Source organism: Pseudonaja textilis, chromosome 1 (genome assembly GCF_049901715.1).
Source record: "Pseudonaja textilis isolate UNSWEBS1 chromosome 1, rPseTex1.2, whole genome shotgun sequence".
Classification (NCBI taxonomy): Eukaryota; Metazoa; Chordata; class Lepidosauria; order Squamata; family Elapidae; genus Pseudonaja; species Pseudonaja textilis.
The window spans coordinates 284,248,764-284,263,624 of NC_141990.1; the positions used below are offsets into that span (position 1 = coordinate 284,248,764).

The window sequence follows — 14,861 nt, forward strand, 5'->3', positions numbered from 1 at the left end:
GAAATGCTGTTAAGTACCTTTAAAATACCATTTCAGAAATCTCAAAAACACTGATATAACTGAAATTTATTTTTTTTGGGGGGGGAAGCAACATCATTTTCAAGAATAACAGCATGCTGAGTATATCTGGAACTGGAATATGTATGTAAAGAAATCACATGTGGTTTGTTTTTGCTGTAATGAATGACCTCTTATATTTTTAGAAAAAATATTGGTAACAAAGGATGACAGTTTTTCCTTTACAAGTACAATATTTATGCAGAAATTTTCAGACTGGGTAGATGAAAGGTTAAATTAGCAGATACATGCCAAATACTTGTCAGTTGAGTCCTACAGAGTTCTGTGAGACCCTACTGTGGAAATAAAGAGCAGGGCTGATAAAATGAGAGAAGCTTTTTTAAAAATAAAATAAATGTTTGCTGTTGACACTTAAGAATGGAATTTTGTTGGGCTGTGCGCTATTATATCTTGCCGGTTCTTTTGTACTGAATGATGCCCGAATGACAATCCGGAGAATAAAAGCCTTTAAATCCGTTTATGGATTGCTTAAAATATTATGGCTTGAATGCGTCTGAAAGGAGACAGCGATCCAGAGAGTGAGTAAAGATACAGATAGTACGAAGCTATCGAGAAAAAAAGGCGTTTGAAATATTTAGAACACATGAAATGCAACGAGAAATATCGCCCAGTTCACGATAGGGACAACTCGAGAGGTTAAGAGCGGTCAGGAGTGCGCCGAAAAACAAGAACAAGGGACGCGTATTATGGTTCGACTCCCGCGTCGGCGGCCCTGAATTAGGGAAAGACCTCCCGCCCCCCCCAACCAACCAATTCACTCCCGAGCCCAGTTTTCACTCACCATGTTCTCCGAACCTTCAGCTTTCCACATCTCACCGGTGCCGCGTGTCACGTCAAACCACTGCGCGTTACGTCACGGGCGCACCAGTCCTACCTCACTTTCCCGCGACGGGTGGTTTCCATAGCGACGGAGTCGCTTTAAAAAGCCAGGCAATCTCTAGAAAAGCCCGCGCCTGGTGACATGGCAGGGAAAACCGCGCAAAGCAAAGACGCGAAAGGAGGGAAGTAGGTACCTTGGAAGGGATTCTCCTAACGAAGGTGGGCGGGGGGGCTGCTGGCCGGGGTTAAGTCGGTTAAAAGCCAAGCCTTCCCCCGTCCTTTGCGTCGCGTTGCTCTTCAACAGGGGGAAGAAAGCCGGCGCGGACGCCGGCAAGAGCAGAGTAGACCCGAGGTCCTTGAAGGAGGAGTCGGAGGCCGATAGGGCTAAAGCCGCAGCGACGCTATGGGAGGCCAGGCTGGAGGTAACGGAGATCTCCCGCAAAGAGTACCGCGAGGCTGCTCGCCGCCTCGCCCGGGACAACGAAGAGCTGGAACGGCAGCAGCGGCGGCTGGAGAAAGATACGGTCGACGTGATGTCCTACCTCAAGAAGCAAGAGGCGGAGAAGGAAGACCTGGTAGGTGTAGAGCAGAACAAACAGAGTGGGAGGGGATCTTGGAGGTCTTCTAGTCCAACCCCCTTGCTCAAGCAGGAAACCTTATACCATTTCAGACAAAGTATAGAGTTGCCCCTCTTTAATCTGTCAAACTGTGGTTTTGTGGGCAAATGTCAGTTTGTTGATTTCTTTAAACTGTGGATTTGACTTGAATGGTTATTGTATTTACATTATGCCCAATGCTTTCAATATTAAATGCAATGGATAAAGATCATCACCCCAACTGCAGTGCAGTTGTGAAGTGTTTCAACAGAGTCACTTTGGATAGGGAGATAGGTGGCACATAAATTTAATAAATAAATTTCAGAATGAAGAAATGTCCTGGGGGAAAAAATATGATATTAATCACTATTAACTGCCTGGCTTGGTAGAGCAACCAAACAGGACAAATGCAGACTCCAATGGATAGTTAAGACTGCAGAAACAATATAAGTAGTGTTCAATGTACGACCATAATTGAGCCCAAAATTTATGCTGCTAAGTGAGACATTTGTTAAGTGACTTTCGCCCCATGTTATGACTTTTCTTGCCATATTTGTTAAGTGAATCGCTGCAGTTCTTAATAACACAGTTGTCAAGTGAATCTGGTTTCCCAATGACTTCGCTTGTCAGAAGGTAGCAAAAGGGGACCACATTGTTCCGGGACATTGTAACTGTCATAAATGTGAGTCAGTTGCCAAGTATCTGAATTTTGATCAGATGTGACCATGAGGATGCTGCAACAGTTGTAAGTGTGAAAAATGGTCATAAATCACTTTTTTCAGTGCTCTTCTACTTCAAACTGTCACTAAATGAACTGTTGTAAATCGAGGGCTACCTGTAATTTCAATTAGCCTGCCTTCCATAGGAGACCTGTATATTGCATGGGTCAGAAGGAGGACTAAGAGGATATCTGCAATCCTTCACATCATGCACATAGACTGTTTCAACTGCTTCCTTCTGGGTGGTGCTACAGGGCATTGCAGGCCAAAATAACAAGACACAGGGATAGGTTTCCCCCAAGCTACCACTCTGCTGAATACCTAATTCTCACAGCAATGTCTAATGTCTATGTGTATTTATACAAGTAGTATGGTTATAGCATTACTATTATACTTATTATCTTTCTTGCTCTATCCTCATTGATATTATTTTTATGATTATTATTATTCTGTTGTTTTGCATGTACTTCTGCACATAGACAAATGCACGTAAGAGCTTCTGCAGGCAGACAAATTCTAATCACACTTGGCCAAATAAAGTATTCTGTTCTGTTCTATCCTATTCTAACCTATCCTATCCTATTCTATTCTGTTCTGAGATTAGCATAATCGTGAAAAAGGAGAATAATTAAGAATGCCATTCCATACTCCCTATATAGTCTGTAGCTTTCTTTTGACTGTGACGTTTGGACAGGGGAATTTGATAATATATTCCACATCTGTTGCGAATGGGTTAGAAAATTCGCATTTGAAACCTTGAAAAGGTTGAACATTGGTTCCTGTCCTGTCCTCCCCTGGGTGCTTTTCCTGGTGTAACAGATGGTAGGAAACAATCAATTAGGCTTTTGCTTAAAGCTTGTTTGTGATTTTAATGTAAAGACATAATAGAAAGGTCTCCATGCCAATTGTTAGGTTTTCCATTGTCCTATTTTTGGGAATCATGATTAGCTATGGGTATACTTTTGAAAAAATGAGACAATGTCATTTAATGGCCTGGCATGCCTTTCATTTATTAAGAACATTTTTCTCAGTATTTATAACATCAAAAATCTGTCTTCTGTTGCTAGAATACGGAGAATATGGACTTAAGCCAGAAGAAAGACTTTCTGGGAATTTAAATTTTTGCATCCCTTCATTCAACAGTTATTGGCTTCTGGCTGTTATCAGGGGGAATGATTGACTTCTTTATCAACTTTATGTTTTTAATATTTAGATTGAGAAACTGAAACAGCAGGTGAATGAATTGAAGCTCAGAGCCAAAGAGGAAAGTGAACTAGCGGTGAATGGACATTTCTTCTGACACTTGTGGTAACAAAGGACACTGCAGATCAGGCCTAGCATGTCTTAAGCATCAGGCATGACGGATAAATGTAAAATTTGTTACATAAGATTATTTTTCACTAAAAGTACAAAATTAATTATTTTAAAAACTCACTTTATTAACTTCTTAAACATTTTTTGAAACTTGTTTTGCTAGAAAAAAATGGAAAAGTAGGGTCCAAGCATGCTGATATTCTCCTTGAGGTAGTAAAGCCAAAGCTTTGCTTTTTTTGATGGACTAAATTGTTGACATCTAAGTGAGTTAATTCCAAGTAAACATACCTTGCATCAAGTTGTAAGAAAGTTGTAATCCTCAATTCTCAGCAGTTGGTTCATTCAATCCAAGGTAGAACTGTCTTGAAACTGATAAAGCCATTATTTCCATATATTTTGCAGTTTTATTTTATTAATAGTTATTTTAGTTTTTTTAGCAGTAACCTTTGTCTTAATTGCTTTTAAAGATTGCATTAAAATGTCATGTTTGTTTTTCAGTATTGTTTAATTTTAGATCTATGCCTAGATATTTTATTTGAGCTAATTTTAGATCTATGCCTAGATATTTTATTTGAGCTAAAAGATTTTAAATTTGTAGGCAGAACAATTCGCTAAACAGTTAGAAGAGTTAGAGGAGAAATTTCATCGAAAGGCTACGGAAATTGGTCTAATTCAGATTGAACTTAAGATGATCAAAGAATTTCGCAAAAAGAAAGCACTTTTGGAGAAAGAATTAGAAGACGTAAGTTTATTCCTTACAATTCTTATATTAATTTTTAGAAGGGCCTTATATTCTCCCCTTATTGATAATGGTAGACAGATGTAGCCTCCAGTAGTGACATAGAGTTGCGAAATATGTATCAGAACAATCTTTAAATTATAATAGGATAGTAAAATATCACTTTGCAGAAATTCAACTGTTAAATCTGGCAGAACGGATATTTCAACAGGTATCTTAAAGAACAATCATTTGGGCAATACTTCTAGAAGAGGAAAAGTTATGTTAAAATGAGATACAAGGTTATATCTCTAAATAGTACTCATAATATACCAGTATCTATCTATTCTATAGAGTTGCTGATATATATATATTTTTTACTAAGTAAGAGATGATAGGTAAAATACTACAAATCTGAGAAACAATTGAAGAAAATCTAAATGTGATATGTTCTAAAATATTCCAAACCTGGAAAGCCAGTTTGGTCTAATGATTAAGCACCAACGTAGAAAGCAAGGGACCCAGTTCAAATCTCACTTTAGCCATAAAAGCTAGCTGGGTGACTTTGGGCCAGTCATTCTTTCTCAGCCCATCTCACCTTACAGAGTTGTTGTTTTGGGAAATAGGAGGAACAAGTTGGGCCAGATACGCTTGTCACCTTGAGTTATTTGCAAAAATAATAAAGGTGGGATACAAATAGATAAATAAATGCAGGCCTGTGCAGTTTTTCTGTAGAAAGTGTTAGTTGAATTGTCCTCTAGATGACTGCATTATAATTAAATGCTTCTTTAAATTCTAGCTGAAAGATACCTTGGATATCACAAAAAAAGAACATCAGGAAACTATTAGTATGTTGGAGAAAAAGTTCATTGAAGAAAAGGTAGAGTACTTTGGGAATAGTAGACAGAGTTTCAATGTACCTAATCCCTGCAGTAATAGATGTATACTTTTACTTTGTTACTTTTTCTTTCAGCAACGTCTAGAACGAGAAGCAGAGAAGAAGATTATAATGCTAGCCGAAAGAGCCCATCATGAAGCCATTGCGTAAGACTTATTTGATTTCTGTATTCCTATCTTGGTAAATATGAATGATTATGAAGATGATGATGATGATGATGATGAATGGTGCTAGGAAATCAATATATGCTTCATTCCTGGAAAAAAATAGGATGCAAAGCTGAAAGTAATCCTAATATGTCCTTAAATAGGTTTGTATCACTTAATTCTGAATTTATTTTTTATATTGTGAAATATTAAATAAAGGAGCTAAAATCCTTGTGCTGATAGAATTTCTTCTGTAATGAAATATGTGAAAGACACTTCTTTTGGGCTTGGACTCAAAAACTAATCCCCACTGTTGGGGATCCTCCAGAGTAGAGATAAATGTGTAATGTTCCATTGTGCAGGCAGACTTTCCATTTGCATGTTACTGTATTAGAATTAAATCAGAAAATTTGATACCAATAGCTGGATCGTTTTGCTCTTATTCAGGCAGTTGGATAATGCTGGACGAGCAGTTTTTACAGAGAATGTTCGTCTTCAAGAGGCTCTTGGTTATCATATGAAGGAGACAGAAGAGTTACAAAATATCAAGCAGAAATTGGAGAACAGCAATGCCTTTCTCTTGCAGGAAAAGGTTTTTATTCTTCCTTTTTTGTTCTTTGGTAAATAAGATCTAAATTATATTTCAGAAAGTAATAGTTACTATAATAGCAATATAGTTTTTCTAAACAGAAACATTGAAGAATTTAGCATTTGGCATATCTTGGGAAGCTGAAATATTTATGTAAATGGATTGGCAATTTTTAAGACAGCCTCTCTCTTAGCCACTTATTGAAAACTGTGTGTGTGTGTGTGTGTGTGTGTGTGTGTGTGTGTGGTGTTGAGATTTGGAAAAGAATATGGCATTATTTACAATACTTAAGGTAGCTTCAAAATAACTTTAGATAAAGTTGTTAAAACATATATTGTATTATATCATATATTATGGTATATGAGCCAATATAATCTATTGTTTAAGTGTTCTAGTGCCTAGAAACCAGGAGGCCAAAAGTTCTAGTCAGAAGATTTATGTTCAGGAGATCTTGCTAATATTTCTCTAGGCTTTTTGAAATAGGCTGTCATGAAACCTAGCTCTAATTTCCATTATGTGCTATGTGAAATACTTTATCTATTTCAAAACTCCTTCCAATCAACTTCATTAGTGATACCTGATTGTGGTATTTTCAGAGAGTGATGTAAACATTTCCCAGTTTGAGAAAACTGTCTATTTTTCCATGGCATTTTATACATCTCAAAAATATTCCTTCTCAGTCATCATTTTCCAAGTATTTTGACATTTATTTCAGTTGAACAATCAACCTTTTAATTACCATTTGGTTAGCAGGGAAGCTACATTCATTTTGTTCCAAAGAATAGATAGAATAAAGCCCAAGGAGCTGCTGATACAGTTCTACAGAGGAATTGAAAATGTCATCTGCACCTCTACAACTATCTGGTTTGGTTCTGCAACCCAACAAGACAGACACAGACTTCAGAGAGTAATTAGAATTGCAGAAAAAGCAATTACCACCGCCAACCTGCCTTCAGTTGAGGACCTGTATACCACATGAGTAAAAACGAGGGCTGTGAAATATTTACAGATCTCTCACATCCTGGACATAAATGCCTACCCTCAGAACCATGCTATAGAGCATTGCACACCAGAACAACTAGACACAAGGACAGTTTTTTCCCCGAACGCCATCACTCTGCTAAACAAATAATTCCCTCAACACTGTGCAACTATTTACAAAGTCTGCACTCCTATTATTGTTAATCTTCTCATCACTCCTTATCACCTGTCCCCTCCCACTTGTGACTGTATGACTGTAACTGTCGCTTGTATCCTTACAATTTATATTGACTATTTCCTAGTATGATTTGATTGCTTATTGTACCCTATGACTATTATTAAGTGTTGTATCTTATGATTCTTGACTCTTGATGAATGTATCTTTTCTTTTATGTACACTGAGAGCATTTGTACCAAGCCAAATTCCTTGTGTGTCCAATCATACTTGGCCAATAAAGAATTCTATTCTATAAATATCTAATAATGTTACATCCTATCTTGAAGGATTCAGCATTGATAGAAGACACATTCTTCAAACATATGAAATAGGACTGGCAAATAATACATTCATGACCAATTCTTATTTACCATTTTGGTAATTTAAAAGCATCTATTAATGTTTACAATAATTTTCTGTCTTGTTCCTTGTTTTTTAAGGAAACCAAAGACCTTTTAATTAAGGAGAAGATTCTACAAATTACTCAGCAGAAAGCACTAATCCAGGAGCTTCAAAACAAGGTTAAAATACTAGAAGAAGCAGTTAATTATATGGCTGGAGAATTTAAAATAGAAATAAAAAAAACAGAAGAGAAGGCTTTGGTACAGAACCAAGCAGGTCGGATAGAAATTGAAAAGCTGGAGCAGCTGCTGGAATTGAAAGAAAGAGAAATGAGTAGAGTGAAGAAATTAGCCAGGAACGTCTTGAATGAAAGGACAGAAGTGGAGAAATTCTTCTTAGATGCTCTGGAGCAAGTCAAACAAGAGATTATAAGCAGCAGGAAGTGTTACAAGCAGGTGGCCCAAGCCGCCTATCAAAGGAAAATGATGGCAGCATTTGCAGGGAAAGAGGAATACCCCAAAATCAGAACATTTAATGACAGCACACATAGCACAAATAGTGTGCAAATGGACCTTTTGGAAGCAGAGAAATGGTACATGTGGTGAAATTTTGGAAGTTTTAGTTTCTGGTCACTTTGACTATTAGAAATAGAAACTGAAAGGAAGTTCCTTTGGGGTAACTTAGCTTGGTTTGGAATATTTTGGGATAGGAAAAAGATATAATTCCATGTTCAGTAGTATATGTTACAATGCCATGATGGTGATCCTATGGCACATGTGCCATAGGTAGCATGCAGAACTCTCTCAGTGGGCACGCGCACCATTGCCAGCTGTTCTTCTGGTTTCTGGCACACTGGCCAGCTGGTCTTCATGGGTGCCAAAGCGCCTGAAAACAGCCCGAAAATCAGCTAGAAAACAGGCCGTTTTCTCGGCCGTTTTCTCGACCGTTTTTCAGGCTAAAAACACCCCCAAAAGAGCCAAAAATGGCCAAAAACCAGGCATGCCGGCACCAGCCAGCTGGTCTTTGATTTTCCGGTATTTCTGGCACGTGCACATACATGTGCATACACGTGCATTCCGGTTTGGACACTCTGTGCCAAAAAGGTTCACCATCTCTGTTATAACATCTAGTGCTGAAAAACCAAAACGTAATTGAAAAGAAGAATCCTGAATAAAAAAAGATTATCCTATTCCTTTAATTTCCATCTATATAGAATTTATCACTATTTCCATTATCTTCATTAGAAAATTATAAAGCTAACTTTTCTTTACTTCTATAATAACCTCAAAGGTGGACTCATTAAAATTCAAACAATATTTTAGACAAGAAGAAGGAACCAGAAAAACCTTTTGTCAGGTGTACTGTCCAACTCAGACTTATGTAAAGTATTTCCTCATCATATTCCTCTCTGTGTATAAGGTTATATGACCAGATCTGATTTGTAGCCAAATTTGGCTATTTTGAATAGCCAAATCTGTGGCTATTTAATGTATTAGGAGAAAATTAAATACATTCAAATTATACCTTCAGACTTCTGGGTACTCATAGAAGAGACAAAATGAACGCCATCTTTCTATTATATATTTTTTCTACAATTTTATCATTTTTAATATGATATATGACAGTTCTGATCCAATAAAATATCTCATCAGATTTCAAAGGATGAAATATACTAGTTTTGTTTTGGCTCCAACGTCATTGTGTAAAGTATATTTTTCAATTTTCTCTTAAGAAAAAATTATTTAAATTGTTTGAAAATCTGAGTAGGTAAAATTTAAATATGTTTAGTCAAGTGTTTGCTTTCTGCAAGTACTTATTTTTTTCTATCCTACAAAATCATGTACTCACAGAATGGAACATTGGGCCTTAAAATTGATCTTTGACTTTTCTTTTCCTGGATTACTACTGTCCAGGATTGCACTTAAACAGCATTTTTCAGAAGTTTTAAGATTTTAAATATTAAAAAAGGGATAGGCATGCAAAATTCATCATTGATTAAATCCTTATTAAAGATATGTTATCCCAAGTGGAAAATGTTTGTAATCAAATAATCATTTTAGAATCACTAACAATGTTAAAAAGAATGCGATAGTCATTTAGCAATTGCTTCGGACCGCAACCATTTATAGTTACAACAGTGAAAAAAAGTAACTTTGCAACCAGTTCTCACATTTATGACCTTTGCAGGTCTATAAAGCAAAGGAAGACTGTAAGCAATAGTTGTAGTTTTATTTAGCGACTGCTTTGCTTAATGACCAAGATGCCACTCCCAGATGTAGTCACTAAATGAAGACTATTATGTATACCTCTGTAGCAAGTCCTACTTGTTTAGGTAATCTCATTGAAGTAGTAGATTCTGGGGTGATCTAACTTTTAGGTCTGCCATTAATTCATCAACATCTTTAAAAACATCTCTATAAAAGTTTCTAGAAGATACTGCTTGAAAATGTGTCCATTAAGACTATGTTATCTTGACTAACCTGCTATTTCCTATCTTGAAAGTCATAAGGAAATTTAGGCAGAGAAACACGAGAAGGAAAATACTACAGGCCACATTATGGTACTTTTTGTTAGCTATAATTTATTTTAAAAATTAATTGTAACAATCTTTCTACATATCTTCTATCTTTTAGGATACAAAGTTGATGTATGAAACCAAAATATTAATGAAATCCTTACATAAAAACCATGTAGGTGTTGATTACTGACTGATAATTTTTAGTGGAGCCAGCTAGATTGATTTTATCCACTGACTTGCTCTATATAATTTGAAATGCAGACAGAGTACATAGCAACAAAAACTGAAAGCTTTTTATCCAAATATCTGAGCTCTTCCTAACAGTCTGCCTGTATTATCACGCTCTCCAAGTTGAGTAATTTTTGAGGTAGAGGGGATGTATTAGCTTTCACAAGACCATATAAATAGATGTATGAATAGGGTCATGCCATAAACATTCATATAACTGCAGGATTATACTGATGAGCTGTGATTCATGACATTTTTTTTAATGTGTATAGGACAAATATTCAGAAGGGGAAGGTGGACATTTCTGAACTGACCTGGGAGCAGAAGGAAAGAGTATTGAGATTACTGTTTGCAAAAATGAATGGCTTAAGACACCGGTAAAATCCTATTTATTAAATTATCTAGAGTTATACAATTTTAAGGATTCATCCAAGTTGTAGTTTATTTCCTAGCTTATTACATGTATGCTAAATTTGAAATACGGAAAATTGCTACCACAAAAAAGATGGCTATTTAGTTTAAAATATGACTACTGTTACAGACTTTTGTATACATTCATCTGTATATTTCTTATCCACTGCTATGCAGGGATGGGATTCAACCGGTATTAATACCGGTTCTGTGACTACGTTTTGCACACCCATTAGTATCATTGATGATTGGTTCACATTTTGAATTAATCCATGGTTAGTTTAACTTTATTATGTCACAAACAATTGCTAAAGAAGGGTGGGTGGAGCTGTATAAGTTAATTTGACATATGGTTTCTTTGATCGTATCTTAACATCTTTATGAACCCAACCACGGTAGTAGTTACATGAACAAACATGAAAGAGGAGAATAAGAGAGACAGGGTTACTAATGGAGAGTATAAGGCTTGTCTTCGTTAATTGCTATGGAATTAACACCAGGAGTCTTGGTTATTTATGAACAATTAATATTTAATGATTTATTAAAATTATATCCTGTTCATGACATTGAGGATATCTAGGCTGTTAAAAATATCATGCATTGCCTCAACTTTGCCTGCACTATTTTTATATTTGTAAATTACATATTGATTTTAGAAAATATAATTATAAAAAGAAAATTAATTGGCAAATTTAAAGAAATCTGAATCATAAAAGAATCCATGCAAAATATTGCAATTATAGTTTACATATACATTTTTTGCGCATGTTATTGCCCCCCATAACATGTGTGCAGGCCCCAAAAGATTGGAAAAATTGGCATCGGATTCTTGAAATAAGTCATTTTAGGAAATCTTAAAAATGCTTTCCTGAGGTACTGTATTTCATGAGAATTTCTAAACAGAGATGGATTCTGATTTGTTGAGGACTGAAGCTATGGCCATGCTCCTGTAGAGTATTAGAACTGGCAGATCCTTTTGGCAGAATTATAGCAGATTGCAAACATGTCTTTTTTGTCTAATAACATCTAAATATTTTGTCTAAAAACATCTAAACATTTCAAACTGCAATTTTAATGTAATTAATTTCCTGCCAGAAATTAATTTTTATCTTTGTTTCCATGCTATGAAGCAGAGCCAATCTGGTGGGAAAATATGGTTCTAAACATAAGATTCAGATTACAGTACTTCATTATAAGGTTTATAATTCTGCCATTTCTTCAGATACTTAAGGCAGTATAGCACACTCATTCTTATATTTCCCCATATCAAGCCTGTGAGATCAGCTGGATTAAGAGAAGTGATTGGCCCAAAGCTACCCACTGAGCTTTTATTTGAACATGGATTTCCCTGATCCTAATCCATGCCTTTAACCTTTAACTGGAAGTGGTTGTTTATCACGGTTGTCTTGATAAAATTTGCATGCTATTTGCATGTCATATTATCCGAAAATGTGCAGAGAATTATTTATATTGGAGTCTCAATAAATGGATGAAGTAGGGAAAGACAATTGGGAATGGGTCATTCAGAAGATTACCTATCTATTGAATAATTAGATAACTTGAGCTATTATTTATATTGATCATGGCACATTTCAATCTAGAATGAACATAGTGCTTATATAGGTAGTAGAGATTTCTGCTATTTTGTGAGAGATGGAAAGGAGGAGACACTTTTATTATACTGACTGCATCATTTCCTTGCAGATTATAAAACTTTTGATTATTGTTTACCAAATCAGTGATAAAAGTTTCAAACAAAATCTTAAAGCTGAAAAAAATACATCAATATTATTTACTTTCATTTCATTCAATTCTTGCAACAAGGGATATATTATGCAAATAATAATTCAGGCCTCATTAACTCACCATTTATTATGTAATTTTTGTTTCATAGGAAATACAGTCAAGTTTTGGTTCCAGTAACACCAACCAATTTTAATTTTTCAGAAACAAATGAGTAAGTTATTACATCTATTTATTAATTTTAATGATTAATTTACATAACTTTACATACTGCATATTGCTTCCAAGGGATGAGTTTTTGGTTTTATTGTGTCTGACTCTGGTTTATCGTTTAACTGCAGAGTTGGACGTGTTGAAGTAATAACTTTTCAGGGTGTTTGCATTGTGGATGATTTTTTTCTCCCAGCATAAATCTTTTATCTAACTAATTTAAACATTTTATTACTACTTTAGATAGTACTTGTGTGAGAATGACCTCTATGCACATCCAGCTGTGTAATTATTATGATTATTTATATTACAATTTTCAAGATAACATACTTTCTCCAAAATACAATATAGACCCTAGAAATATTGGCAGAAGTATGAAGTATTCAATTTATTAAGAGATATGGGAGGAAAGCTCACTGCAGGGCTATTCTGATGCATGTATTAAAACAACCTGCTTTTACTCTGCGTAGAAGCACTAAAGTTCTTCTTTGTATTGGATGCCCCAAAGTAATAGGTGCATACACATAATTTATTAAAGATAATATATATATATTTGTGTTGCTAATTAAAATAGAGAAAGCACACGAAGCATGAAGCACACCTGCAATTATTAACATTCCTTAATAACATTTTCACTCTGGATGCAGGAGTAGGGGGAACTGACAATGGGGGAGCTGGCAATATTCTAGCTGCCACCCAATTGTTTTTCCTATACCATAGATATAAACTTATTTGTCCAAATTTATTAAATTATATTAAATTACAAGTTATTAAATTACATTAAATTATAACTTATTAAAGAGGCCCACTTTTGAATTCATCCTGTCTTTTACTTCTCCACACCAAATTTGATCCCATTTTGTTGTGGGATCTAACTTTGGATGGAGACCAAAAATTCTTTCCAACACATAGTAGGGTTGGAAATAAAAGGGGAAGATAAAGTCTGGACATTTCCTTGGCCTTAAGAATGGGCACAACACCTCTAGGACCTAGTTGCTTTTTTGTTGAACAAAGGAGCTATTGTGGCAGGCCCTAATGATGAGAAAGAAATGCTAGATTTTAGTAAAGAGTTCATTTAGTAATTTAGTAGATAAGAATTTAGTAATTCGTGAATAACAATACTATGAATTATTATTAAGAGAATACGCTAGCAATAAATATGTTGAATAGGTATAGTAATTGAAATTGTCTTTATCCATTTTTGTTTTTTATTCTCTGGTATTGTTTATACTTGCAGTAATGTTTGTGTAGCAGTAATAATTACTTTGGAGTTTAGGTATCAGTTCGTGATGATTCATTCTCTAAAATCAAGTTTCCTAAAGAGCAACTTCTAAGAGGTAACTTGAATAAGTGGAGTTACAACTTGAGAATTTTTTGCTCCAAGAATAAAAATACAGTTGTATTCCTGGTGACATTTGAAATCTTAAGGCTAAGATACAGAAGACAATGGAATATATATACTCCTAATTTTTTTTCCTGTTTATCTTTTACAGAGGTGATGCAGTTCCTGTCTATGCTTTCATCACTCAGCAGGCACCACTATCTGAATCATCTCATAAATCATCACCCCTCCCAGATATTCAGCTTATACCACCCTAGATTAACATGGATGCTAATCTCAATCTCACTGAAATTATAATTCTTCTTTTCTCTACATTTCTTCAGATGTGTAAGGCTAATCATGCTGCAGCAATGAAATTACTGTTTTTGTGTATTACAATTTGGCTTTACATCAGGTCAACCTTAAAGGTAACATAAGTGCTTCTTTAAAGAAATAGCTGATGGCTTTCTTCAAAAAGTAGACACCTACACATTTAATTCATTAGTTTAAGAAGTTATTTGAAGGGTTGTAGTATTCTTGAATAAAATTGATTCAAGTATGTTTATAAGTATTTTAAAAGCATTGTTTTGTGAAAAAGTAATGAGGATTCTGGTAAGGAAACATCTCTGAAAGGACTGTCCAGGGATCAGGGGTTGTCTAATATGACATACAGATGAACAAATGTAGATTTTTTTTCAGGTTTATAACTGAATATTTCTCTCACATATGAATATCTGGAGGTCAAATACCCATGGCAGTCTGGCAATTTTGATTTTTTTTCTTAAAGGCAGCTTCTATTCTTATCTAAGCCTTTTACTTGCTTTCGATATTTTCAACCAGCATGGCCAATGATTAGCACTGATTAATCCAAAACATTTACAAACCCACTGATCGTTGTTCTTTAACTAAGGCATGATTTAGCGTCATGTTCAAATAATAATCATTGTTTACACTTTAATTTAATATTAGAAGTATTTCTACTATTAGATTATTTATCTGAAGAAAACCCAAAG

The 14,861-nt window shown here is 35.1% G+C and overlaps 2 protein-coding genes across 4 annotated transcripts in view; one reads left to right on the forward strand and one right to left on the reverse strand.

The window, feature by feature from the left end:
* Window positions 1–925, reverse strand: part of ENTPD5 (ectonucleoside triphosphate diphosphohydrolase 5) — a 24,840-nt gene extending 23,915 nt beyond the window's left edge. For 2 of the 3 annotated variants that reach the window (XR_015741089.1, XM_026711597.2), the window contains exon 1: window positions 860–925. The gene's annotated coding sequence lies outside the window, so the exon portion shown is untranslated. The remainder of the gene's footprint in view (window positions 1–859) is intronic. The other variant, XM_087921939.1, reaches the window with a different exon arrangement.
* Window positions 914–14,409, forward strand: BBOF1 (basal body orientation factor 1). Its single transcript, XM_026711619.2, has 11 exons — window positions 914–1,083; window positions 1,202–1,472; window positions 3,426–3,491; window positions 4,125–4,268; window positions 5,044–5,124; window positions 5,218–5,288; window positions 5,736–5,880; window positions 7,516–8,009; window positions 10,436–10,540; window positions 12,469–12,531; window positions 14,021–14,409. Exons 1-11 carry the CDS (start codon window positions 1,040–1,042, stop codon window positions 14,124–14,126), a joined length of 1,590 nt encoding a protein of 529 aa, XP_026567404.1. The 5' UTR covers window positions 914–1,039; the 3' UTR covers window positions 14,127–14,409.
* The last annotated feature ends 452 nt before the right edge of the window (window positions 14,410–14,861 follow it).